General features: G+C 34.8%; 1 protein-coding gene across 4 annotated transcripts in view; it reads left to right on the plus strand.

Annotated features, from left to right (window-relative positions):
* The window catches only part of IFT80 (intraflagellar transport 80), a 90,860-nt gene that overhangs the window by 43,954 nt on the left and 22,346 nt on the right, over nucleotides 1-24,560 (plus strand). For all 4 annotated transcript variants that reach the window (XM_012724977.1, XM_004682300.2, XM_012724979.1 and 1 more), the window contains 6 exons: nucleotides 155-244; nucleotides 1,905-2,042; nucleotides 10,387-10,566; nucleotides 14,486-14,604; nucleotides 17,771-17,845; nucleotides 21,095-21,258. In XM_012724977.1, coding sequence (XP_012580431.1) covers nucleotides 155-244; nucleotides 1,905-2,042; nucleotides 10,387-10,566; nucleotides 14,486-14,604; nucleotides 17,771-17,845; nucleotides 21,095-21,258 — 766 coding nt within the window. The remainder of the gene's footprint in view (nucleotides 1-154; nucleotides 245-1,904; nucleotides 2,043-10,386; nucleotides 10,567-14,485; nucleotides 14,605-17,770; nucleotides 17,846-21,094; nucleotides 21,259-24,560) is intronic.

Genomic DNA, 24,560 nt, shown 5'->3' on the forward strand with positions numbered 1-24,560 from the left:
GGGCAGGCGGGAATCGAACTCATGTGGAAGTGGCTTTAGCTTTTTAGTGCTGTGCTTTAACCCGCTGTACCACCAGGGAGGGCTGGGGCAAAATGTCTTATAGAAAAAAAATTTTAATACTCTTAAAGTTATAATTAATGTCCTTTTCTCATAGTGGAAAGCTCACGATGGCATTATTTTAAAAGTAGATTGGAATTCAGTCAATGATCTTATTTTATCTGCTGGAGAAGACTGTAAATATAAGGTATGTAATGTTTGAGTCTATCTGGTTATAAGAGTACAATTCAGGTGAATATTTTAACATGGAAGATTATTCTTTGGTGCTTTATATTTTGATTTTTAATAATGTTGCAAATTGTTATTTTGTCATGGAAGTGGTATTTTAAAGTGTTGACTTCCTCATTGGCCTAAGTGATCTGTGGAATTTGACTTAATATATATATATATATATATATATATATATATATATATATATATATATATATGAGAGTGTGTGTGTGTGTGTGTGTATGATTACTAGTTTAGCTACTAAATTGATATCAATTAACTTAAGCTTTAAATAATCTTACTGGTTCATTAAACATTAAACAACCTAAGACAAAGTATTTTGTGGAGAAGAATATAGTTAGAGGAAATTTAATTGAAATAAATACTTTTAGGCAAAGTTGATAGAGTACTTACTGAGCCTAAAAATTATGCAAAAAAATTACACCTCAGATTTTTATTATTAAATTTAAAAGGAATTAAAATCTAGTAAACTTTGAAAATTATCAGTATATCATATATATCATAAAATTTTTTGGAGATATTTAGGTTTCAACAAGTGTAGCTTTTGGGCATGCAGGTTATAGGGCCCTGCTGTTGGACAGCACTGCTCCAGCGCCTGTTCCTGCTGGCTCTGAATTACCAGTTCCTGCCCAGCTCTGTCTCAGAACATTAATCATTATGAAAATACTAGAAATGTGAATTGCCTTGACAAGATACCTAAAAATGTTAGAACTGGATTGGTGAGGACTCAATGAAGTATGTAGTGATGCGATGAAATTACAGACTCAAGTGGTTGAAAGGGGAAGGTTGTGGAAGCCAGGTTTAAAATATTTAGCTGGTTCTGCAGTTGCCTCCAGCTCAGTAGCCACAGAATGGGTGAAAAGGGAGGCAGGCAGTGGAGGAAGCCTTAACCACTGAAGCACAGCTGTCGCCAGGAACTGTCTTTTTCTGTGAAACTGCTTCATGCTAGTTGATGCAGTCCAGGCTGCCCTGGTTGATCACAGACTGAAGCAAGGACCCAGGAGAGGTGAGGTGGAGAAGAAGTGAGCCTTTGATGACGTCCCCAGCAGACATGTGGCTGCCTGCCCTCCCACCTGTGCACTCATCCTACATGCTCGGAAACCTCTGCCAGTGCAATAAAAGAGTTAGGAGATGTGCACATTTGCTATTTCCATTGTGGCTGATGCAAACAAATAGTTTTTTGTTCTGTGTTATGTGGTCTCTTTCAGCTCACTTTTGTCACCGTTACATAGTTCATGTATATTTTGAATTATGGCTGATCTCAAAACTGAAATCAGTAATACAGTTTCAAGTTTTGATAATCCATGAAGTGCACAAATAGGTAATTTTACCTGAATCTTTTTGAGGAAGATTGACAATGCAATAACTTGGCCTGATTATTTGAAAGAAACAATTATTGTGCATGAAGTAACTCTGTGTTTGTGTATGTATAATAAAAAAAGAATGTTAAGATAAAAAAATGCAGCTTTTTTCCATCTTATGTGATAATAAAAATATTTCACTGCTAATAGTATAAAGTGATGATTCTAACTCCTTGCTGTTTACCTTACTGGAGGACAAGGTTATTTGTAATAATGTGGTACAATTAAAATAATTTTTAAAATTTGCTTTTGTAGGTTTGGGATAGTTATGGCCGCCCTCTGTACAATTCACAACCTCATGAACATCCTATTACCTCAGTTGCCTGGGCTCCAGATGGAGAATTATTTGCTGTTGGATCCTTTCACACTTTACGCTTGTGTGATAAGACTGGGGTAAGTTCCAGTGGTGAGTAGTCACAGATGTGTCGCCACACAATACACCCAGTTCTTAATCTTTAAAAATCATTTTCAGTGAATGGGTTTGTATCTTTCTGACTTGTCTTCATATCTTGTTTCAGTCCGTTCCAAAATTGGGAGATCATATAACTCTTAATTAAGCTTGCAGAATGGGCATGCTCTTTACTATTTGTCTTTCTGGGAATAATTATGCATGCTTTGAAGATGGTGAAGTAGTTCATATATTCAAATTTATGCCCAATCAACATAAAAAGTAGTTTTACACAAGGGACTGTGGTGATGGTTCATGGGTAAGCCGGTGGTGGGAATTTTAGGAGGACTATACCTAAGAGAAGAAAGCATGTATTGTACAATAAAGAATGATGTTTTTTTATATATATAATAAAAATGTTTAAAAGTTAGTTTTGAACTTTTATTTAAAAATTTCAATATTTTCATACAAAAATTTTGTTTGCATATTTTAGGTAAGGAATTGATGTTAAATTTTAAAGTGGTCATTTTAAAACCAAAGAATTCATGTTTAAAATATGTGAGAAGCTTTCCTTCATACAAAACCAGACAAGTTCAATCTTAAGAATGAGTTGTTTAATCAGCATCTTCCAGAAGCATCATCATCATATGGCAAAAAGAGTTGAGTGGGATTATTTAAGTTATCCATAACTATGAGGAACTCCTATGATTCTACTGTGGCTTATTTTCCTCAGTGGAAAATGAGACAATTTAACTTAAAATTTTTAGAATTTATAAATGATCTATTAATTTCTCTGGTTATTTGAATTTTATTGCATAAAGTCCTCAGCTAACTTTAGAAACTCAGAACCTAGTGTCATCAATTCCATGCAGTCTTTCCCTTCCCATTACTTAATTTGTATCCAAGCTCACATTAGGTTGAACACTCACTAATATTGCCACTCTTCTGTTTCTCCCATTCCTTAAGTCTTTCTCATGTTTTACTTCATTTATTTCATTTTATGATATCAAAGCTAATCTTACACTTTTATTGACCTGTTTTCTAACTTTTACCTGAGTCTCTTTTATTAACCTCAGGATGTTTGATCAGACCATCTAATTTTCATCTGATTTCTTATTGAAGATTCTAAGTCCTCAGAATATATACTCTAATTTTCACAATGTATTATGCTCTCATGTAGTCCATTTTAGTTTTCATCTGTTGTTTTTAACTTCCTAGATAGTTTGAAAGATCCCTAGATAGCTTGTAAGAGCTCAGTGAGTCTCTATACATGCTAGAGAAAAGGAAAAAGTTACCTGAAGACTGAAGAGCAAATAAAAATAAGCAGATAGCCATTTTGGAAAACAGTTTCATGGCTTTGAAAATGAAATTGGCACTTGAACCACAGCCCACAAAAGTGAGCCAATATATGAGTTAGGAACCAACACAGGTAGCAGAATTTCTATTCTGTGAATTTTAATTCCAATTAGATGAAAGATCATAAAACAATAAAATTAATATAATGTGTAAGTGGTAATAAATGCTATAAAAAGTAAACCTGGGTGAGGGACATAACATTATTTTACATGAGGTGTTCAGTGAATTTCTGATACAAAGTAAATGTACATTATTGAGTGGTTAGTAAAATAAATTATGGTACAGGTAAATTATAGAATAAAAATTAAAAACAAAAGTACCAGGGCCCTTCCTGGTGGCACAGCAGGTTAAAGCACAGCACTGAGAAGCTAAAGCCACTTCCGCATGAGTTCGATTCCTGCCTGCCCCGGAGGTGACCACATGGCGTGGCAGACCTCTCCTGACCTGCCCGCTGCTCCCCTCAGCAGTGTCCTTCGTCGATCTGCCTGTTCTGCTCCCCACTCTGTCTCTGGTGAAGCCTCTCACCACCCCTGAGCCTCTGGCCTGTACCCCAGTTCTGTATGTACAAATAAATAAATCTTTAAAAAAAAAAAAAAGTACCATAATTTCCCCTTAGATTCCATAATAGATTTTACAATTACCTTTGATTTTAAAGAAATCCATGAGTTAAATATGTGAAGGAAAAATCTTACAAATCAACAATTATTATAATAAATAAGCAAAATATGTCAGTGAGTTGCATTGTATTACATTAAATTCAAGGAATTGCATCTGATCCCTAAGGCTGCACTTTTAATTAACGGACGTTGTTGCTTCTATTCATCAGCAGGTGGCGCCAGCGTGTGAGCAACCCGTTGCCATTCAGATTTTCTTTATTAAACATTCCATTAGGCTTTATAATAAAGGTTTCCTGGGTTCATTTATTCTTCCATTCAATTAAAATCATTGCACTAATTCATCATTTGTCTTACTGATTTTACCGCTGCTACATTTAACTTTTCATTGTCAATTATATGTGTCAGCATACACAATTTAAGAGAACCTGTAATTCCTGGTATGTGAGAGAGACTATTAATCTTAAAAATCAGTTAGTGTGGCTAAAAGAAATACAAGAAATTTTTCATCTGTTTTTGCTTCCACCTAAACTTAATTTGCAAGTATATTCCTTTATGATTGGAACTCACCCAGTTTGGCTAAAGAAATAAAACTTTTTTTTTTTTTAAGATTTATTTGTGCATACAGAACTGGGGTGCAGTGAGGGTGAGGTGCAGGGGGTGAGAGAATTCACCAGAGACTGAGTGGGGAGCAGAACAAGTAGATCTACTGAAATACACTGCTAAAGGGAGCAGCGGGTGGGGCAGGAGAGGTCTGCCACATCATGTGGGTCACCTCTCTTGGGGGGAGGATCAAACTCATGCTGCAGTGGTTGTGATAGCTTCATAGCCCACTGTAACACCAGGAGGGCCCCAAAGAGAGACTTTTGAGCATCATTATAATGTATATTTATGTAGAAATAGTGAAGAGAAGGGGGAGGTTTGCATTTTAGGAAGTACTTTTAAAATTTTCTATAGTAAGGTCACTTTTTTTAGTTAGAATATCTCTCATGTCAAGAAATAATCTGCATGCCTAAACAATTGGACAGGATAAAGAAAAAAAAATGAAATGTGTTATCTTTATATGGCAGCATTTTATAGATGTATGCATACTCAGTTGTGCCCTGTATGGTCCTGTCCACAATGAAAGCTGACTTTATTTACTTTAATGTAGGAGTAGTTAGCATGTTGTAGAACTCTGGGGTCAGGACTCCAGTGGTGAATTACAAAGTTGGTCTCTTCTGGGCCTTCAGTTTCCTCCTCATCAATATAAATGGGCTGGGCTGTGTGACCTTATCTCTCCAGTCCACAGTTCTAAGATAGCTTCCTTATGGTAACTAAACATAATATTTGCTTCCTCTCATGAGAAGTGTAGTGTGTTGTTTCTTTTTTGTTTGTTTGTTTAATATAAGGTTGTTGTATAGGAAGAGGCAGTATTGCAGGGGACATGTCAGAAGTTGGAAAAACTCAAGCAGTGCTCAAGAAGTGTGACTGATCCTATAACTTCAGATTTACCCTACATTTTGTTATAATTGAATGCAACTAGCAGAAAACATTAAGAAAAATATATATATATAAGATAAAAGAGAAAGCTGAAGGTGTAGTGCTAAGAAAACAGATTGTTCTCTGTGACTTTGGCCTCTACTTCTTTCTACTACCCTTCCTTTTTCTTTCCCAGGGAATTTATACTCCTCTTCCCCAGGGTTTGCATGCTGGAAAGGGATTAATGTTAACAGCTCTCAAGTGTACACCTCTTGTAATCAAGAAGGCAGCCAGGTTAAGATAAGAGTATTAGTCCTGACTTTAAATACCTCTGGGGAAGTCTCTGGGCCAGCTATTGTTATTTAATGGAAAAAGTGTAATTGTTTTAAAAGATAAAAGAGTAGGATAATGATAAAATTTCAGCTATATCTGGACTTATTTTGGGTGAGACTATACTTGGCTAATGTAAATTTCCTGTCTGTGGTTGACCAACTTAAAAACACAAAAATCCCTTTTTTAAATCATCAAAGATTATTTTTCTTTTGAATTTGAATTTGCTGATTTGTTTCTGATTTTGTTTCTTAAACATCTAAATTTAATTACTATGTCCAGAAGCACAAAAATTTTATTTAACAAATGTCCATTGAAGAGGGGTTTGCTAAAATCATGAAAATGTTCCCCCTGCATGTGGACCAGTCCAAGGGTGACCCCTTGTCTTCTGTGTGACACTGTCCCCCACCTCAATTTGGGGGAGAAGTGGCATAGTTTCCACTTCAGAAATACCTTTCAGAGTGTCCTGTTTGTCAGCAACTCATGAACCAAACTCCAACAGTCACACATTCTGATTTGTTATTGCCAGAGATGTAAATGTAAATATACTAAAATCCTTTATTTTGATTTAAGATATTTTTCCTTTTATTTCATTTTCTTTAATGTTGTCTTTGCTCACCCTTTTTAAGGATCCTATAGATTTTTCCAGATCAGTAAGCCATATCTAGTTTATTGTTTGCAGTATCATCTATGAGGGACTATGGATTTGAGCAATTTAAAATTGCTCCTTAAGGATTTTCCCCTAAATATTCTAAGATGTCCATGTATTTTTCTGAGAAAGATTCTTTCTCATAGTGTACTTTCTCATACTGTCAGGAAATATTCCTCAAAATTATAGTTTTCTTTTTTTCTTAGCATAATCTAAATGTCTTTTGTACAGTATATGTGCATATTTTTATTTCATAAATCCATTTTGTTTCTTTTTTTCTTTCTAAAAAAGTAATTTTAAAATGTTTTCTTTTGGAATACTTGGTATTTCAGTAGAAACATAAACCAGACCAAGATCCTACTACTGCTTGGCAATATTCTTAGATTATTGTTTCATTTATTTTTAATTATGAATAAACCTTTCAAAACCCAAACCACAAACTATTTTTAAAAAGTGGTAAAAATATTATTTCATGTGTTTATACTTATATTATTCTTTAATCCCCAGAGCCTGTAAATATGTTACTTTAAGTGGCAAAGGGACTTTACAGGTGACATTAGGGTATAGACCTCCAGGTGGTTAGACTGTCCTGGATTGTCCAGGTTGGCCCAGTCTAGTCACATGAGTCCTTAAAAGCAGAGAATTTTTCCTAGCTGGGTTAGATGATGAAGGAGTAGGAAATTCAAAATAAAAGCAATTCAGCCTGCTGTTGCTGGCTTTAAAGATGGAGGCTTGTTCAACCATATATTTGAGATTTCCCTTGCTGTTGGGTATGTATAGTGACATAGTTTTTGAATGTTTTCAAATCTCTCCTTAGGCAGAAATAAGAGACCATAAACCAAAATCCACTGACAGTAACTACAAAACTAAGTGACACTGTATTCCCCCAAATATAAGTCATTTGCCCATTTACCATTAAGAAATACACATGGTATCAGCATTTGTGTGAGGAAGTAGAGGAAAGGCAACCAGGCTTTTGAGACCACATGAAAAGGACTCTCAAGTCACCAGTAAGCCCCTAAACTAAAACAAATACCAGAAGCTGAGAATAGCAGCTAAAAATAGAAGGAAATTGTCTATAGCATCCAATTCTAAGTGACAGAGGGACAGAGTATATATCCATATGCTACACTAGATAATGTATGACATGTTGTTAGACATATCTGTATCACTTCTCTTATGCCTGTTTTTAGGTAAATTCTGGGTTCTATGCACACACTTATTGAATAAAGATATAAGGATAAGACAAACAATAAAAAAGGGTTTTCTATAGGGGCAGGTGAGAATGGGGCTAAGAACAGTGATAAAAATTAGACTTCTAAAAAAGTGCAGCTACCATATGACCCAACAGTTCTACTTCTGGGTATTTATACAAAGGAAACAAAACACTATTTTGAAAAGTTCTATGCACGTCCATTTTCATTGTAGCATTACTTACAGTAGCTAAGACATGGAAACAACCAACCCAAGTATCCATTAGTGGATGGGTGGATAAAGAAAGTGTGTGTGCACGTGTTGGTGTACATACTACACACACATAATGGATTACATTATTCATCAATTAAAAAGGAACAGAATCTTGTCATTTGCAACAACAGAGGGTCTTAGGGCATTATGCTAAATGAAATAGGTCAAACAGAGAAAGACAAATGCTGTATAATTTCTGTATATGTGGAATCTTTTTAAGAAATCAAGCACATAGATTAAAAGAATAGAGTGGTGGTTGCCAGAGTCAATACAGCATACTTGAAAGTTACTTAAAAAAAGTAGATCTTAAACATTCTTAACTCAATGAAAATCTAAGATTACAAAATCTGAGAAAACAAAATGTAAGATTATGTATATGGTGATGGATGATAAGTAAAGGCTTATGTTGATCATTTTACTATACACACACACACACACACTAATCATTATTATGCACCTGAAATTCCTGTTTTATGTCAATTATTTCTCAGTTTAAAAGAAATGAAACAAATGACCTTAACTGTTTTTAGTTGTTTGTATAACTAGTGAATGAGGAGCTATTCCAAATGACTTTAAGTGATTTCATTATCTGTTTCTTGCACTCACACTGCAGAATAAATACAAGTGGCTCTGCCATTTTGGAAAATAGTTTATCAGTTTCTCAAAATGTGAAACGTAGAGTGCCATAGACCCAGCAGTTCCACTTCTGGGTCTGTATCCCAGAGAAGTGAAAATGTATGTTCCTGCAAAAATTTATATACAAATGTCCATAACAATATTATTCATAATAGTCAAAACCCTAAAACAAACTAAAAAAAGTCCATAATATGATGAAGAAACAAAATGCTACATCTGCGCAATAAATATTATTTGGCAGTAGAAAAGGAATGAAAACTGATATATGCTACATCATCCATGAGCCATGAAAACATTATACTAAGCAAAAAAGCCAGTTACAAAAGACCATATAATGTATTATTCCATTTCTGTGAAATGGCCAGAACAGAAAATGAAAGTAGATTAGTGGTTGCCAAGATCTGGGGTCGGAGAAGGAGAATGGGAGTGACTGCTAATGGGTATGGGTTTCTCTTGTGGTGATAAAAATGTTCAAAATTAGATAATGGTGATGGTTACACATCTCTACTACACTAAAAAACCACTCAAGTCTCTACTTTTGAAAGATGGATTTTATATGTGGATTGTATCTCAGTAATTTTTTTTTAATGAGATAAGCTTAAGGACAAAGGATTAAAAATATTGAAACTTTTTTGGAATCATTTGTGGTGTTAAAAGTATTATTTTGAGTAGATTTGTGCTATTTAAGACTAACTATTTTTGACTAGCTGAAAGGAGATACTGAGTGTATAGCTGAAAATATTACTGTGCTTGGATTTGAATCAAAAGTATCATTTTAAGTTAATGAAAAAATTTCCTAGTTCTGTTCACTAAAAAGACCTGGAAAAGTAATGATCAAATTAGAAAAGTAGAAGTAATGATCAACAGTTGACAGCCTTAGCATCTGTGAATATTCTCTAAATAACATTTTCTACATTTCATAAAATGAGCTCATTGAAGAAAAGACTGATGCCAGTTGTGGGTCAGGAAATTAAGCCTGAATTTGGAGCATTTTTATTATACTAGAAAACAAGGAAAGTGATCAAGAGTACAAGATTCTGTCTAAAAGATCAAACTACCTTGAAAAGGCTACAGTTAGATAAAATTGGACTAATTTGAACATTGTTTATTGATGTACATCAGATACGGATCAAATTGAGTTCATGATACTAAATAAGACCATTTTTTGGTTTTATTTGACAGTTGCAAATTCTTAAAGCCAAGGAATCCCCCACATACTGCTAGTTTCACAAATTTCCAAATTTCACTTTTCAGAAAGTTTGGGAAGGAAGAGGCTTACATTATTCAATCAACTCTATATTACTCAAGTAGTAAGGTTTGCAAACAAAGTCATAAAAGACAAAGAGAAAAGAGAAAAATAAGTTACCTTTTTGGAGTGAGCAACCACCAGTATTAGACAAAATCCTTGAAAGCCCAAAATTTCAATAATAATGAGTTCTTTGACTCATATATATTTTTTTCTTACCTATCATAAATTTAGCAGGAGGACAGAGATTAGGAGTCTGAAGTGGTAAAAATATTTACCTTGTTTGCCAACCATGTGCAGAATTCCTTAATCTTTCTCTTGAAGCCATCTTGAGGAAATGAAACTCTGAACATAGGATAGGTCTCCTGGCAATTTGACAGGCCACAAGTGAAATCATCCCATTCTTCTCTGGGTTTTTCTAGGCCAGTCTGTAATCAAACAAGTAGGAGGTAGATTGTTAAGAGAAAAAGCCATCTTAGAAGTTTTAATACCATTGACACTAGTCTTTTACACATGGGAGAGACCCTATACGACTGAGTAACTGCTAAAAATGGTTTTAATATATCAGTTTTTCTCTCTTTCTTCCCTAGTGGTCATATGCATTAGAGAAACCCAACACAGGCAGCCTATTTAATATCGCATGGTCAATTGATGGCACCCAGATCGCAGGTGCTTGTGGAAATGGACAAGTTGTTTTTGCACATGTGGTGGAGCAGCATTGGGAGTGGAAAAATTTTCAAGTAACATTAACTAAAAGAAGGACCATGCAGGTATGCTATTTTCAATGGTTGATTAAACCTGCTTCTTATGTTAGTTCACTACACAGAATATAGAATTGCTTTCATTCATTATATTTAAATCATGTTAATAAAAACTTACTTGCAATGAAATCTTTTAATTACACCATTGAGTGACTTTTTCATGATTTTAAATAAGAATCTTTCCCTGATAATAGCACCCAAATGTCCACAGCTACTGCAGTTATGGGCTTAAGAGGGTCTAGTGACATTTGAAGCAATTTTTGAGTGATATAGATTCAGTTGAGGAAGGTGTTAAGAAGCTATGTATGGCAAGATTGAATTTATGGAGCTGGTTCTAAGACAACCCTAATCTGTTACTATACTATTTTACTGATATATTTATGTAATCTAATTCTTTTTAGTCTTCTCTTTAAGCAAAAGTGAGACAATGGGAGGGAGGAAAGAAAACAAATAATCTTGGTGTGAAATACTTTATTGATTAAGAAAGATTGGAATGTAGCAATAGAAAGTGAGGGGAAGACATCAATGGAAGTTTCTCCAGCGCCCAAGCTTTATTTCGCTTACCTTGTGCCTGCTCTTGAGGGGCAAGCCCACTGATTTGTGTATTGTAAGCACTCAACAAATGCTTTAAATTCCTGAAAGGTAGGAGGCAGGATACCCTCTGCCAAAGAAAAAGGTAGGTACTTTCTTTCTCCTCTTTCTCCTAATGGTGCCACTTGCTTCAGTATCCAGGTTTCAGATTATTATTAATTACTATAAAAATTTGGAAGATTTCTTGGACATTTTGTGAAATCTTGTGATTTCCTGAACAGATATATTTGAATATTCTTTAGCCTAAGTATCCAGATTCTAAAGTGTAGATAATATGGTCCACCAGATTAATAATGATTAATATAATTTTTATTTGTTCTTATTTTTAAAATGTAAATTCTTAATTATGAAGAATTTAAAATATAAACAAAAGTACACATTGGTATAATGAAATCCCTTTGTACTCATCACCTCAGCAACCATTAGCCCTTCATGGCCGGGTCTCAATGGATAATTCTTTCCAACAGGATGAGTGAAGTCTTTGTGAGGAGAAAGTGTTTAGAAGGGAGAGGGCCTAGGTAGGGAAGGAGACAGTACTTCTCAACTCTCAAGCTTACCTCTTCCTCTTTGCTGCCACTCTTACTTTAGCATTGGTAGATGGGGAAGATGGAGATTATTTGATTCTTGAGTATTATATCCTATATAGGTAAGAATTAATAGAGTGATTTTGAAGATTAAGTGAGATAATGTATATAAAATGAAATAGTAGCTGTTGCTGTGGTTATATCTATATGTAGGCTTAAATGAGTTTTGGAAATGTTGGACATAGGTCAGTCTGGGGCGATTACCTATTGTAGTCTTGTAGAAGTATCAGAGCAAAGTTAACAAAGTTAATCAAGATCAAGGTCAGGATTGAGGATCACTCAGGATCAAAAGGTTAATCCTGGTTCTGTCTTGAGTTGAACAGGGCACTGGATGCATTTAAATTCATCACAGGAGAGTTCTGATACAAAATTCACCATAGTTTTGAAATGATAGCAATGATCAGTGTTAATTTTGATATTATGGGTGGGATATTTTATTCTTGTTTGGCTCTGGTGTTCTAGATTCCAAAAAAGGGAGAATTTCTCTGTGTCAAACTTTAGGCAAATGTGAATTTTAAGAAATCCTCCTGTGATTTGAATAATGGCAAATCAAGGCCAATTCAATCAATTTGAATATTAAATTTTCTTATGCTTATTTTAACAATTTGTTTCTATGGGTATTATGTTGCTGTAAAGAAACTATTATAAAACTTTCTTTAAAAACGTTCATATCATTCCATTAGCTTTACAATATTCCCAGGAGAGGATGACATTTTGGACCTTTTAAAAAAATCTCTGGGAGCTCAGACTTCTGGTTAAGATGGTGTAATAAGTTCATACTTGGAAGGAAGAAACATACTTTTGTCTCCAAAGAGATCAATAATATATGAAATATACTAAAAAAAAAAAAAAGACCTATCTGGACTCAAAATCAAGATAAACATCTCAATAAGACAGAAATGGGACAGCAGTGTAGTATGGAGGAAAGCCTCTGATCTACTTGACTCTTGGTCCAGAAGCAGGCAGCCAAGGCAGTGAGCACTGTGGCCGCTGCTGACTCACAGAAAGATGTGCAGTAAGGCAAGTGGCCAAGCTTGGTCTCTATGAGACTAGATCTCAGGGCCGGGGTGGTGAGGGGGGTGGGTAGCTCTCTTCTCTCCTCTGGGAAAAACAAAACCTAAAAATGGAAGATTTGAAGAAAGCTGCTGGGGTTACCACCTCGAACCAGGCCTGCACAGTCCTGAGGGCTCACTCACTTGGATCTAGAGCTGCACAGGATACAACCTGTACTGGCCTGCAGCCTGCCGAGTGCACATCCTGCAGCAGTGCACAGCCCAGTGGCATCAACTGTAACAGCGCCCCACCTGCAGCACACCTCTTTGGCCTTGCAGACAAAGCTCAGTCTTTTCACTGAAATTACTCTTCACACTTTTTGCTCTCATTAAAACCTAGCTGCTTCCTGAGATCCTTTTCTCCTACAGCCTTCTCAGGCAGAGTTTTTTTTTTTCTTTAGGCCAGGCTGTCTTGTTCTGGAGCTCAGGTAGGTGTCTTCCTTACCTCTCTGCTGAATTCAGACAACTGTAGCTTCTCTTCCCTAAAAAATCCCAACTCCTTTGAGGCACCTGCTGTCAGACAGCTCCCCGTCTGCTGTCACTTTCCCAACCTTGGAATTGTGAAGCAAACTTACCAGTTCTTTTTTACCATTAGTCTTGCTTCACTCTTTTTTAATTAAGATTTTTTTGAAATGCCTAAAAGATAACTATTTTCTTTTTAAGATAACCATAGCAACATTTCACTTTTCTCTGTCTCTTAAATGATTTCTATACATTAAATAGAAATGTAACAGGTCACATTTCTCTAATTATTTTCTAAGTATACATTTTTATAATTGCTTCCTTTGTGCAGAAAAGTCCCCATATTGCATTTAGTTAACATGTCCCTTCAGTCTTACAAAATGTGAGACAATTCCTCCTCTTTGTTTGTTTAAGAAACCAGATCATTTGTTCTGGTTTTTTCCCCACTTTTCTATTTACATCCAGTGGTCTGATTACCTTGAACATGTTCATCTAGCCTGTGTATTTCCTTGTAGGCTGGTTATTAGATTGAGAGCCTTGATAAGGATAAAGTATAATTCATGGGTGGTTCTGTGCACTGCCTGTTGTATTTTGCCTACTGATCTTTGATTTAGAGATGTTAAAAAGATTGATCAGAGTGTTCAGGTGCTGTCAGCCTGATTCATCTATCATATGCTTCCTCCTTAGGCTTTTTCCTTAATGTTCTCACTAGCCATTGATAGTGCTAAGAAACCTAGACTTAGGTTTCTTGAGGGCTACAAAATGGTTACATGTAATTCTATCATTCCTTCTGCTTTGAGCAGCTAGAATTCTTCTAGAAAAGTCTTTCCCAACAATCATTTGGGGTCAGAAATCATATAGCCTATGATTTTTATAGGGTTTATAGTTTTATGATCATATTGTCTATATCCAACTTCTACACCATACTCCTTTGACTGTATTTCAGTATATAGCATTTTCTACCTTATATTGGTCCATTACTTCATCATTCAGCTTGAGTCACAGATTAAAGATATCTAGACTTTTTTTTTTTTTACTTATTTATAAATTTTCTGTATCTGTATTTCTGTTGGTTGATTTTTTTTATATTCAGATATACCAACTATTCCTAGTTCCTTCCTATTTAATTCTCTTATGTGTAATCAAGAATACATTGAATTTTTTTGTGTTATAAATCTTGCTAGTGTAGTTAAAATCTTGATGTATATTAATGTTGTTGGTATTTCACTTCTTTTTTAGGTTCGTAACGTTCTTAACGATGCAGTGGACTTGCTGGAATTCCGTGACAGAGTCATTAAAGCATCTTTGAACTACGCACACTTAGTTGTTTCAACATCTCTTCAATGTTACGTGTTCTCGTAAGCAACTTGCATTTCTTAAAAATCAAAGAATCTTGTCTGTGATGGAGAATTTATTTTCAAACTTTCATGTGTGGTTTAAGCTTTCCCAAAACCTCACCTGTCCTGAATTTACTCCCAACCAAGAAGTGACAAGAAAGAAATATGAGCACTGAAAATAGATCTGATAAGTCTATGCATCAAAGATTAATAATCACTTATGTTCAATGTTTATTGTTATTATATTGTGCTCACAATTCTAAGGAATTTAATATAATTTGATTTCAAAGCCAGAAAAGATTCGGAGCGACTGATAAATGATGGGAAAGGAGCACCACTAAGCCAGCTCCTGACAACAGTGTAAAGCTATTCAGTAAGGACACAGGCTGCGTAGTGTAGCCCAGGGTAATCATGGGTGATCATAAGGATAATCCATCGTCATCCAGAACTGGTGGTAGAAAGTATATTCAGTATATTTTATATTGGAAGGCAGATAATAAATCAGTACATCCAAGAAACTTACACCTAAAACCTAATAATTATACCTGGAATTTTTAAAGGGCAGTTCAGTGTGCGCTGACAAATGTTGAACAACTGGCTTTTGAGAAAATAAACTTGGTTTGCAGTGTTGGGTGTTTCTATGATTTAAATACTTCTAGCATGACGAATTCCCAGCTACTAAATAGAATGTCATTGAAAACGTCATTGAGGAGAGGTAAATCATTGTGTAGTAGTATTGCCACTATATGGATACAACTGATGTAAGTTATCTCAAGGGCATGGAGATAGTAATAAAGTCCTAGAAGGAGTATGGTTAGAATATTTATTCTGAACATAATTTGCTTAAATATAAGTTTACATAAATTTTTTAGAAAAAAATTACATAATTTTATTTATTCTTACATAGAAGATCTAGGGTGTAGGCCAGAGATTGGGAGGTGAAAGGATTCACCAGAGACAGAGTGGGGAACAGAACAGGCAGATCTACTGAAATACACTGCTGAGGGGAGCAGCCGGTGAGAGGGGGGAGGTCTGCTGTGCCATGTGGGTTATCTCCCTGGTCAGGGATCTAACTTTTTTTCTATCACTCTACTTTTCTCATAACCACTAATATGTTCCAAACTATGATTATTACTTTCTAGTATAAACTTACCATTCCATCTCTCCTTGTCAAGACATTTACTGAGGTATAAAACATTTATTAATGTGAACGAAGTACCAGCGAGCAGATGTGGGAATGAGCTTAGTGCTAAGACCTGTCACCAAAGCATACTTCATTAAATTAAAAACCTACCAGTATTTTGACTTGCAACAGCTGTTTATTGAGCACTGTTATACAGTTTTTATGCTAAACTGTTTACCCTTGTCTGTTGGCGCTATTGTTATTCCCATTTTACAAGATGAAGATGTGAAGAACCCAGATGCCAACTAGTAACTTGCTTCATGTCTGAATCACTTCTTTACTAAAGTAGAAGCTGAGTCTGCATTCTTAATAATGCTGCCTCTTTTTAGTAATGAAATGTTAAAACAAACATGAAGCCGTATACACTTTTATATGAAAATAAGTTCCTCTAAAAAGGAAATAATATATAAGCAGTTCTGTGTTAAATTTTCTCTTGTATTTTCCAATACTACTATAGAAAATACTCTTGTTCTATTAAGCATTATGGTTAAGGAAGTTTATATTACCATGGCATGTATAAATAAGGAGTCATTAAAAAAACCTCATAATCAGGCTCTCCCTGGTGGCGCAGCGGGTTAAAGCACAGCACTGAGAAGCTTAAGCCACTTCCGCATGAGGTCAATTCCCGCCTTCCCCGGAGGAGATTCACATGGCGAGATAGAGCTCTCCTGACCGCCCGCTGCTCCCCTCAGCAGTGTACTTCCTTAATCTGCCTGTTCTGCTCCCAACTCTGTCTGTGGTGAATCCTCTCACCCTCCGCATCTCTGGCCTGTACTCCAGTTCTATATGAATAAATTAATGAAAATCTTAAAAACAAAAAACAAAAAAAACCCCTCATAATCATTGTTTTATCAACTCCCAAAAAGAATGAAAGTTAATTCTCATAACTGCATAAATTAAGCAGGCTATGATATTTTTTATAAAACACCAAAGTATATATCTTCATCATACATATGAACCCAGGGTTCTAATCATTAGTAGCACTTTATTTAAGTTATGTTTTATGCATGCATTTACTTGTTGAATTGAGTATCAGCCTACATTAGCCAAGAATAGTTTTCCATGAGTTTACTGCACTCTTCCCCTCTTCCATCTTCTGAGTCTGAACATGAGATTTAATCAGACTTGAAGAACTGGGTCTATAAAAGTAACTGAGAGTGATTCAAATATATATGAATCATAAAACATTTTAAACTGTGAAATAACTTTGATTGTTTAGGGATGATTTTTCAGTGTTATCAGTGCTCTCTTCTCATCCCTTTGTTTGAACTATATTACACTATAAAAACTAAAAGAATTATCTATTTATTCATCCATTTATTCAACAAGCACGCTCATAGCTTACATTTATGTAGTGTTTTACAGTTTACAGAATGCGTCACAGAAATCTTTTCATTCAGCCCCACAATAATATTAAGAGAGCTATCGGGGAAAGGTCATGTTCACTGTGTTATTGTTAAAGTTTCTGGATTTTCAGTGTCTCCTATGTACAGGCAGTTAGATAGATAACTTTGGTAAGTGGCCTTTATTTCCATTTTACAAATCAGAAAACTGAGACTTAGGAGGTTAAGCTTAAGGACATATGGCCAACAAATGGTAAAGCGAGATTTCTAATCCTCATCTGTCTAGCCAAAAATCCATCCTTTTTCCACTATGGCATGCTGCTGCTGTTTTTCAGGTGAGAAATATTAGATTGCACAAATGAAAGAGCTAATCAATGACAGACCTTGGACTTATACTTAGGACTCCTTGATTCACATACTGTGATTACCTACATTAAACATTGAATGCTGATATGCTGGGTGCTGGGAACAAGTCTGCTTCCTAGTGAGGGATACAGACATACAAGTGAAGAATTGCAAATAATGCACCAACTGCCATATAGAAATATATACAAAGTTGTTGAGAAGTGGTCTAATTTATTTAAAATGAATACCTATTTATTTATTTTAAAGTATTCGGTATTTCAAATATTAATATATATCCATTTTATTTCTGTTTTAGTACAAAGAACTGGAATACACCACTTATATTTGATCTCAAAGAAGGGACTGTTAGTTTAATTCTGCAAGCAGAAAGGTAATTTATCACTTTGACTACTGGACTTGGGATTAAAATATCTCAAATTGTTGGAAAGTACACTCTATAGCATGCTGTTTACTCAGTCGTACATTAGTCATTTGGAATCAGTCTATTTTCTACTATTATTTTGAAAGAAAAAACAGGAAATAAGCTCTCAGATGAGTAATTCTGAAAGTTTTCGGTCTCAGAATTTCTTTATATTGTTAAAATGAATATTATACGTAGGTTATATGTATATACATATATATATATCAGTATTTGCTATATTGAAGTTTTTGAGAAATTTAAGAGGTGCTAATTTAAGATGATGAGAATAAGTGTTACAAGTAAACATTAGAACAATGACATGAGAATGAGTATGAAATAAATTATTATGAATTTGTTTTGATCTGATGGTTAAAAACTATGTTTGTTTTGTTCTGTTTGCTTTTTAATTCTGTTTTTAAGTATTGGTTTATACTCAATGATTTTATGAGCCACTACTAGTCTATGACCTTCAGTGTATAAAGGACTACAAAACTCCCAAACTATTAACTAGAAAAATTGGAATAGCTACTACCCACACTTTCCATATAAACAGTCAACCAAAGCTCCAACCTATTAAAACCTGGAATAAAGTATGAATGCATAAGCAGCAGTTACCTAAAATAGTTGCTCATAAAATCTTTGCACTAAAACCATGTATTTTATTCCTTATCCCTTTACTCACCATCTAAGCAGCTCTTGATTGTGTTATCAGGTTTTCTAGCCCACAACCTTTTATAAATAGCAAACCAGAAAAGGAAGGGTGCTGGTAGACTGTTAAGAGGCTAGCATAATGACAACAAGAAAAGTGACTGTCTAGCAAGGGAGTTTAGCGAAAACTAAAAGTGCAGAACTATGTGTATAGTTGAGCATAATTATTCTGCAGTACTAACAGATTTACATGAGTCTCAAAGCCACTCTATCAGTTAAACAGCTACAAAGTGCATAGTTAATATATTGATGACCTTGAATAATCAAGAAAATAATTGTTGTTTTATGTTATACAAGCTTTGTATTACCTGTAATTGAAATTGATAAATGATTTATATCACACCTTTTTTATAACAAAAGGACATGTTTGGCACTTAACGGGTAAGATATAAGCTATCTAAAAAATGTACTTTTGAAATTCTTTTTACATTAATCATTTCAAATGTTTTTACACATTGTTCATAAATTTATTTATCGACTATGCAATTAGTAAAGGCATATGATAATTACATACATGACTAGATATTTAAAGCATATTTTACTTACTCCCTATTTCTGGTCCTATTTGTTTATTTAGAAATACTTGTCCCTTGAAACATGGTATTTATTTAGGAGGAGTTTAAAAGCTGTTTTGTTTTGTTTAGAAGAGAAAATACTTTTATTACTGAGACTAAATAGGCCTCTCTGTTGGAGCAGGGATTAAAGACAGCGCTATCAGGCTATACTCAGCCACTGCAGCACAAGTTTGATCCCCAGCTGCCAGGGAGCTGACCCATATGGTGCAGTAGACTTCTCCTATCTGATCCGCTGCTCCCCTCAGCAGTCTATTTCAGTCTATCTGCCTGTTCTGCTCCGACTCTGTCTCTGGTGAATCCTCTCACCTCCAGCACCTCTGACTTACACCCCAGTTCTTGTATGCCTAGATAATCTTTTTTTAAAAAAAGATTTATTTATTTATGCATACAGGAACTGGAACAGGCCAGAGGTGTGGGGGGAAGTGGTGAGAGGACTCACCAGAGTTGGGGACAGAACAGGTGGATTGACTGAAATACACTGCTGAGGGTGGCAGCTGGTGAGACAGGAGAGGTCTGCTGTACCATGTGGGTCACCTCCCTGGCCAGGGATTAAACCTGCACTGCAGAGGCTGAGGTTAGCTTCACAGTGCTGCACATTAACCCCTTGTACTACCAGGGAGGCCCCCTAAATACATACATCTTTAAAAAAAAAATCCTGAAACTAAATATGTGATCTTGCTAAAATTAGCAAATATTGTTCTCATACACTAATGTATGTGTGCCAGACCCTCTTTAGTTAATTAAGCTACATGTGTTATTAAGGAATAATGGTACTTACTGTATACTGATATTTCACTGGTTTTGGTGTTTCTTTCCATACCAAGAAGGAACAACTAGCAATTCCTTCAAGAAATATTTCTAAATCAAGGGTATTAAGGCATTCAGCATAGATTTTAAAGACTAATGAAGTATTTAGCACTGAAGAAACAGGTACTCCAATGTAGCAATTGTATGAATATAAACCAATATGACATTCAAAGGTTAGTTTTACAATTTAAAAAGGATGTGCCCTTTGATTTAATAATTGCCAACTAGAAGTTATACTAAGTATAGATATGATGAATATAGACACACAGAAATGCATATATACTTCAGACATAGCTTTGAAGAGTGAATAATGAAGTAAAGTGTCCATCAGGAGCAAGTTAATTAAGTCAAATTATAATATATCCATGCTTTGTCTGTCATGAATTGACTCTGGATATAGGATTGCAAGAGAATTTTTGCTACTTCTATTGTTTGGATTGTTTTTTCAAGTTCATGAATGTTCCAAGGAGAAAAAAAAAACATAAAAAAATCTATATTTTGATTTAATAAGAAACAGAACCCTTTTCCTTAAAATATATCTGTCAGCATAACAAATACATTTCTGATATGAAAACATGGTTTTAGTATGAGTACATTTGATGAGCATATTATTTTAACTTCAAGCATCTTATTTTAATAAATGCTGACTCCGATATTAGTTTTTTGAGTCATTTATACTTTTTTGCACTTTAATCAGCATTTAACATCATCTTTAACATAACCTTTAATTGTGAAATATGTATTAGCATTATGTAGGCAATAAGTAACATCTGGCTCTAATGTCACCAAGTTGTAAATGATAAGTTTTTCTTACTGCCTTTTTATGGAGACATGCTTCTTTAGGGAAGAAAGTGAATTGCAAGCATAAGGTAAAAGGAGTTTGAATTTTAGTATAGTGAATCATGATTATGGGCATTTTTACTTTTCTTCTCCTACCTCCATAAAAAAAAAAAGCAGTTAGCAAAACAAGCAATGTTCATTTTCAGGTTTTATATTTCATTCTTTATATGTATATATTTTATTCCTTTTGTCATAAGATGTATGTTTGCTAGAGAAAAACTATTCTCTAAATAAAAGGGGAAATATAGTGGTCTTATTTGCAAATGTATATTTGTTCTTTGTTTTCCAGACATTTTCTTCTTGTAGATGGTAGTGGTATCTATTTATATTCTTATGAAGGGCGTTTCATTTCTTCTCCAAAATTTCCTGGTATGAGAACAGATATTTTGAATGCACAAACTGTGTCTCTGAGTAACGATACCATAGCAATAAAAGATAAAGCTGATGAAAAAAGTAAGTACATTTTTATAATTTCCTATGCCAAATTTCCATAAAATTTAATGCTGTAAATTTTTTATAAATTAATTGAAAGAATTATGAGCTTCCTAATTTGTTGTAAGAATGAATTAATTGAACTACATTATATTTATTCCAATACATGGAGCAAATAGATATTGTCACAACGTCAAAGTTTAATGGTAAGGGGTGAATCTTGATATATTCAGTTACTTTTGGTAGAGTTTGAAAATCAAGACATTAATTTTTAAGTTTATGGATCTTTAAGTTTAGTCATAAAACATTACCTTTTTCTTCATTTGGTAATACAGTGATTAATGTCTATCAATGGACTATTTTCCCATATATTTGTTTTAAATTCTATTTTAAATTACTGATTAGGAGAATATTATGAGTAATTTGAAATTTCACATGATATTCTAGACCACATTCATACATGTTAATATGTAAGCTGTTTTGGAATTCCATAATAGAGTGATACTATCTTATGAATGCATTGCTCTATCAGTTAACCAACAAGTGTTATGCTCAATAATTATACTTAGTACTGATACTTTTCTAAAAATTGAGAACATAATAGTGAAAAGGAGAGATGACTAAACAAGTAAATAATCAATTGTGAAGAAAATAAGGTAAAGTGAGGTATGGAGAATTTTGGACAGGGACAGGAAAATGACCACATGAAAAGCAAGTACAGGGGTTCTGTGGTAGGTTGAGTAGGAACTGCCAAAGGACCCTGGGAACAGATCAATATGAACTGGCAGAAAATGGTAAGAGTGGAGGACAGAGAGAGAAGCAAGAATCAGATCATGTGAGCATCTGGTCATGTGGATAGAGGAAATGAGAGGGGCAAACCCTATTACCTAAGTTTTATCTAGGGAGAATAAGGAAGACAAGGGAAGAAGTTTAAAGGAGGTCCACAAACCATGCGTTCTGTTTTGGCCATAATACGTTTAAATACTTAGACATTCAAGCACTGGTGGGGAGAAAATAAAAATAAGATTTTTATTTTCTGACCACAGTCTAGGGGGCAGAATTGTTGAGGACTAGAAATATAAATTGGGAAGTTATGGGGTTACAGATGGAACCATGGCATTGAAATCAGCCAAAAGACTAAGCATTATAATTTAGAGGTAGGTAAGAGGAGTCAGTGACATAAGGTGAGTTATCCTTAAACTCCAGTGGGAACATATTAAATACCTGTTTTTCTCTAAACATTGTCTGTGAAATGTTACCCAAAAAGTCCTTACCTGACTTTAGTTGTGCTATTTTATGTCATGGAAGACTTAATTCCCGAGCTAGGAAACCATCCAACTTTTGAGTTTCTAGTATTTTCTGATAGCATAATTTATTCATAGGAAAGATTTATTTATTTATTCATACAGAACTGGGGTACAGGCCAGAGGTGCAGGGGTGGTGAGAGGATTCACCAGGGACAGAGCGGGGAGCAGAACGGAGAGATCGAGGAAGTACACTGCTGAGGGGAGCAGCGGGCGGGTCTGGAGAGGTCTGCCTCGCCATGTGGATCTCCTCCCGGGCAGGCGGGGATTGAACCCATGCAGAAGTGGCTTAAGCTTCTTAGTGCAGTGCTTTAACCCGCTGCGCCACCAGGGAGGGCCGAGAGGACTTTTGTTTATAAAAGATCTATCTGGCTAATAAAAAGAAAAGAGAGTGTAATATTATCTAGGTAAACAGATATAAGAAGACTGAGTAATTGCTAGTAATTATTTGGACGTCAGATTTTTGTCTTCAGTAAAATGTTGTCATCAGTAAACTTGAAAATCCCTATGATTACTATGAATTGCTTATGCTTTTCTTACTCACCACCATATTTTTAAAATAGTTTTAGTAAAGTTTATGTTCCCAGCTGAATATACCTTATTTTAAAAGTTTTTATAGTTCTTTACATCTGAAGCATATTTTTCTTTTTTTTACCCCCGTGTTTTTTAATCCTTTGAAAATTCATAGAAAGTTAGAGCTAGAGAGAATTATGAATATTTTTAGAAAAATAGTTTGTCAGTAAGTTATCTCTCTTCTATAAATGTTAATTATTGAGTAAGATAATCATGTAATTGTTTTGCTGTCATTAGAAAAAAGCCTAAAGAGGTTATTGGTAGAAGTGATATGAGATGAGAGGGAAAGTATTTTCCTATGTTCTTTTTTAAAGCACTAGTATTCATAGATACTCAACAGAAGTATATGCTAGTAACATAAACCACCATTGAAGTACCTGGAATTTCTACCCTGCAGAATTTCCTCCCTCAAGGGAAACAGGCACACGTGAAAACAGTAATTCTTTCCTAATTTGGGAACTCCCTTCTGGTAGGATTCTTTATATGATGCCTACTACACTCATGGAATATAAGAGTTCTATAAATGTGTGTGAACTGTATTTGAATATCCCTTGTGTTTGGTTAAGTTGGGGGCTTTTTTTTTTTAAGTTCTTACTTTCTATAGCTACGAAATAACTGGATTTACCAAACCAAAGGCAATTTTAAAATGCAGTTTATACCTGCCATCACAATTTTATTATAAAGGATATAATAATATGAAGGCATAGTATGAAGCCTGGAAAGGAAGACAGAACATCTCCTTATGGAATCCTCCAGAGTTTTCACCAAAAAAGAGCTCCTTTGTTCAGAGTTTTTAAGAGGGTTTTATTTCATAGTCCTGGTTAATGTAATGATTGAACTCATTTTCCAGTCCCTTTCCTCCTATTCTCAGTGTCCTGGAAGCTGAAAAGTCCCAATCCTCTAATCACTAACTCGATCTTTCTGGTAATCAGGCCCCCACCCTGATGCTACTGAGGTACCCACCAAGAGGCTCCCTATTAGTTAGCAAGGACATTGCTATCACCTGGGAAATCCAGGGGTTTTTGAAGCTCTCTGCTAAGGACCCAGGAAAAACCAGACAAATTATTTTTTTATACCATAGTAGTATATTGACCACAGGGAACTGACCCACACATAACACCTTGTCTGGCGATACAGTAGGCATTTGATACATTTTTCTTTTGTGGAATATTAGTGCCCCTGATGACCTAAATCAGAATTACCAAATTTGCAAATTACATTCAGTTTTGGACTTGTCAATCCTGATCCTATAGCATTTTGCTACCATGCCATTAATAATAATTCTAACTTGGCAATGAAAGTTTTAGGAAAAAACATTGCTATCATTTTTTCATTAAGAATAGGCCATATTCAAAGATAAATAGATGGGACTATATCAAGTTAAAGAGCTTCTGTACAGCAAAAGAGACATTACTAAAAACAAACAGAAAGATCACTAATTAGGAA

Source organism: Condylura cristata, unplaced genomic scaffold, assembly GCF_000260355.1.
Source record: "Condylura cristata isolate star-nosed mole 26May11 unplaced genomic scaffold, ConCri1.0 scaffold00014, whole genome shotgun sequence".
Taxonomy (NCBI): domain Eukaryota; kingdom Metazoa; phylum Chordata; class Mammalia; order Eulipotyphla; family Talpidae; genus Condylura; species Condylura cristata.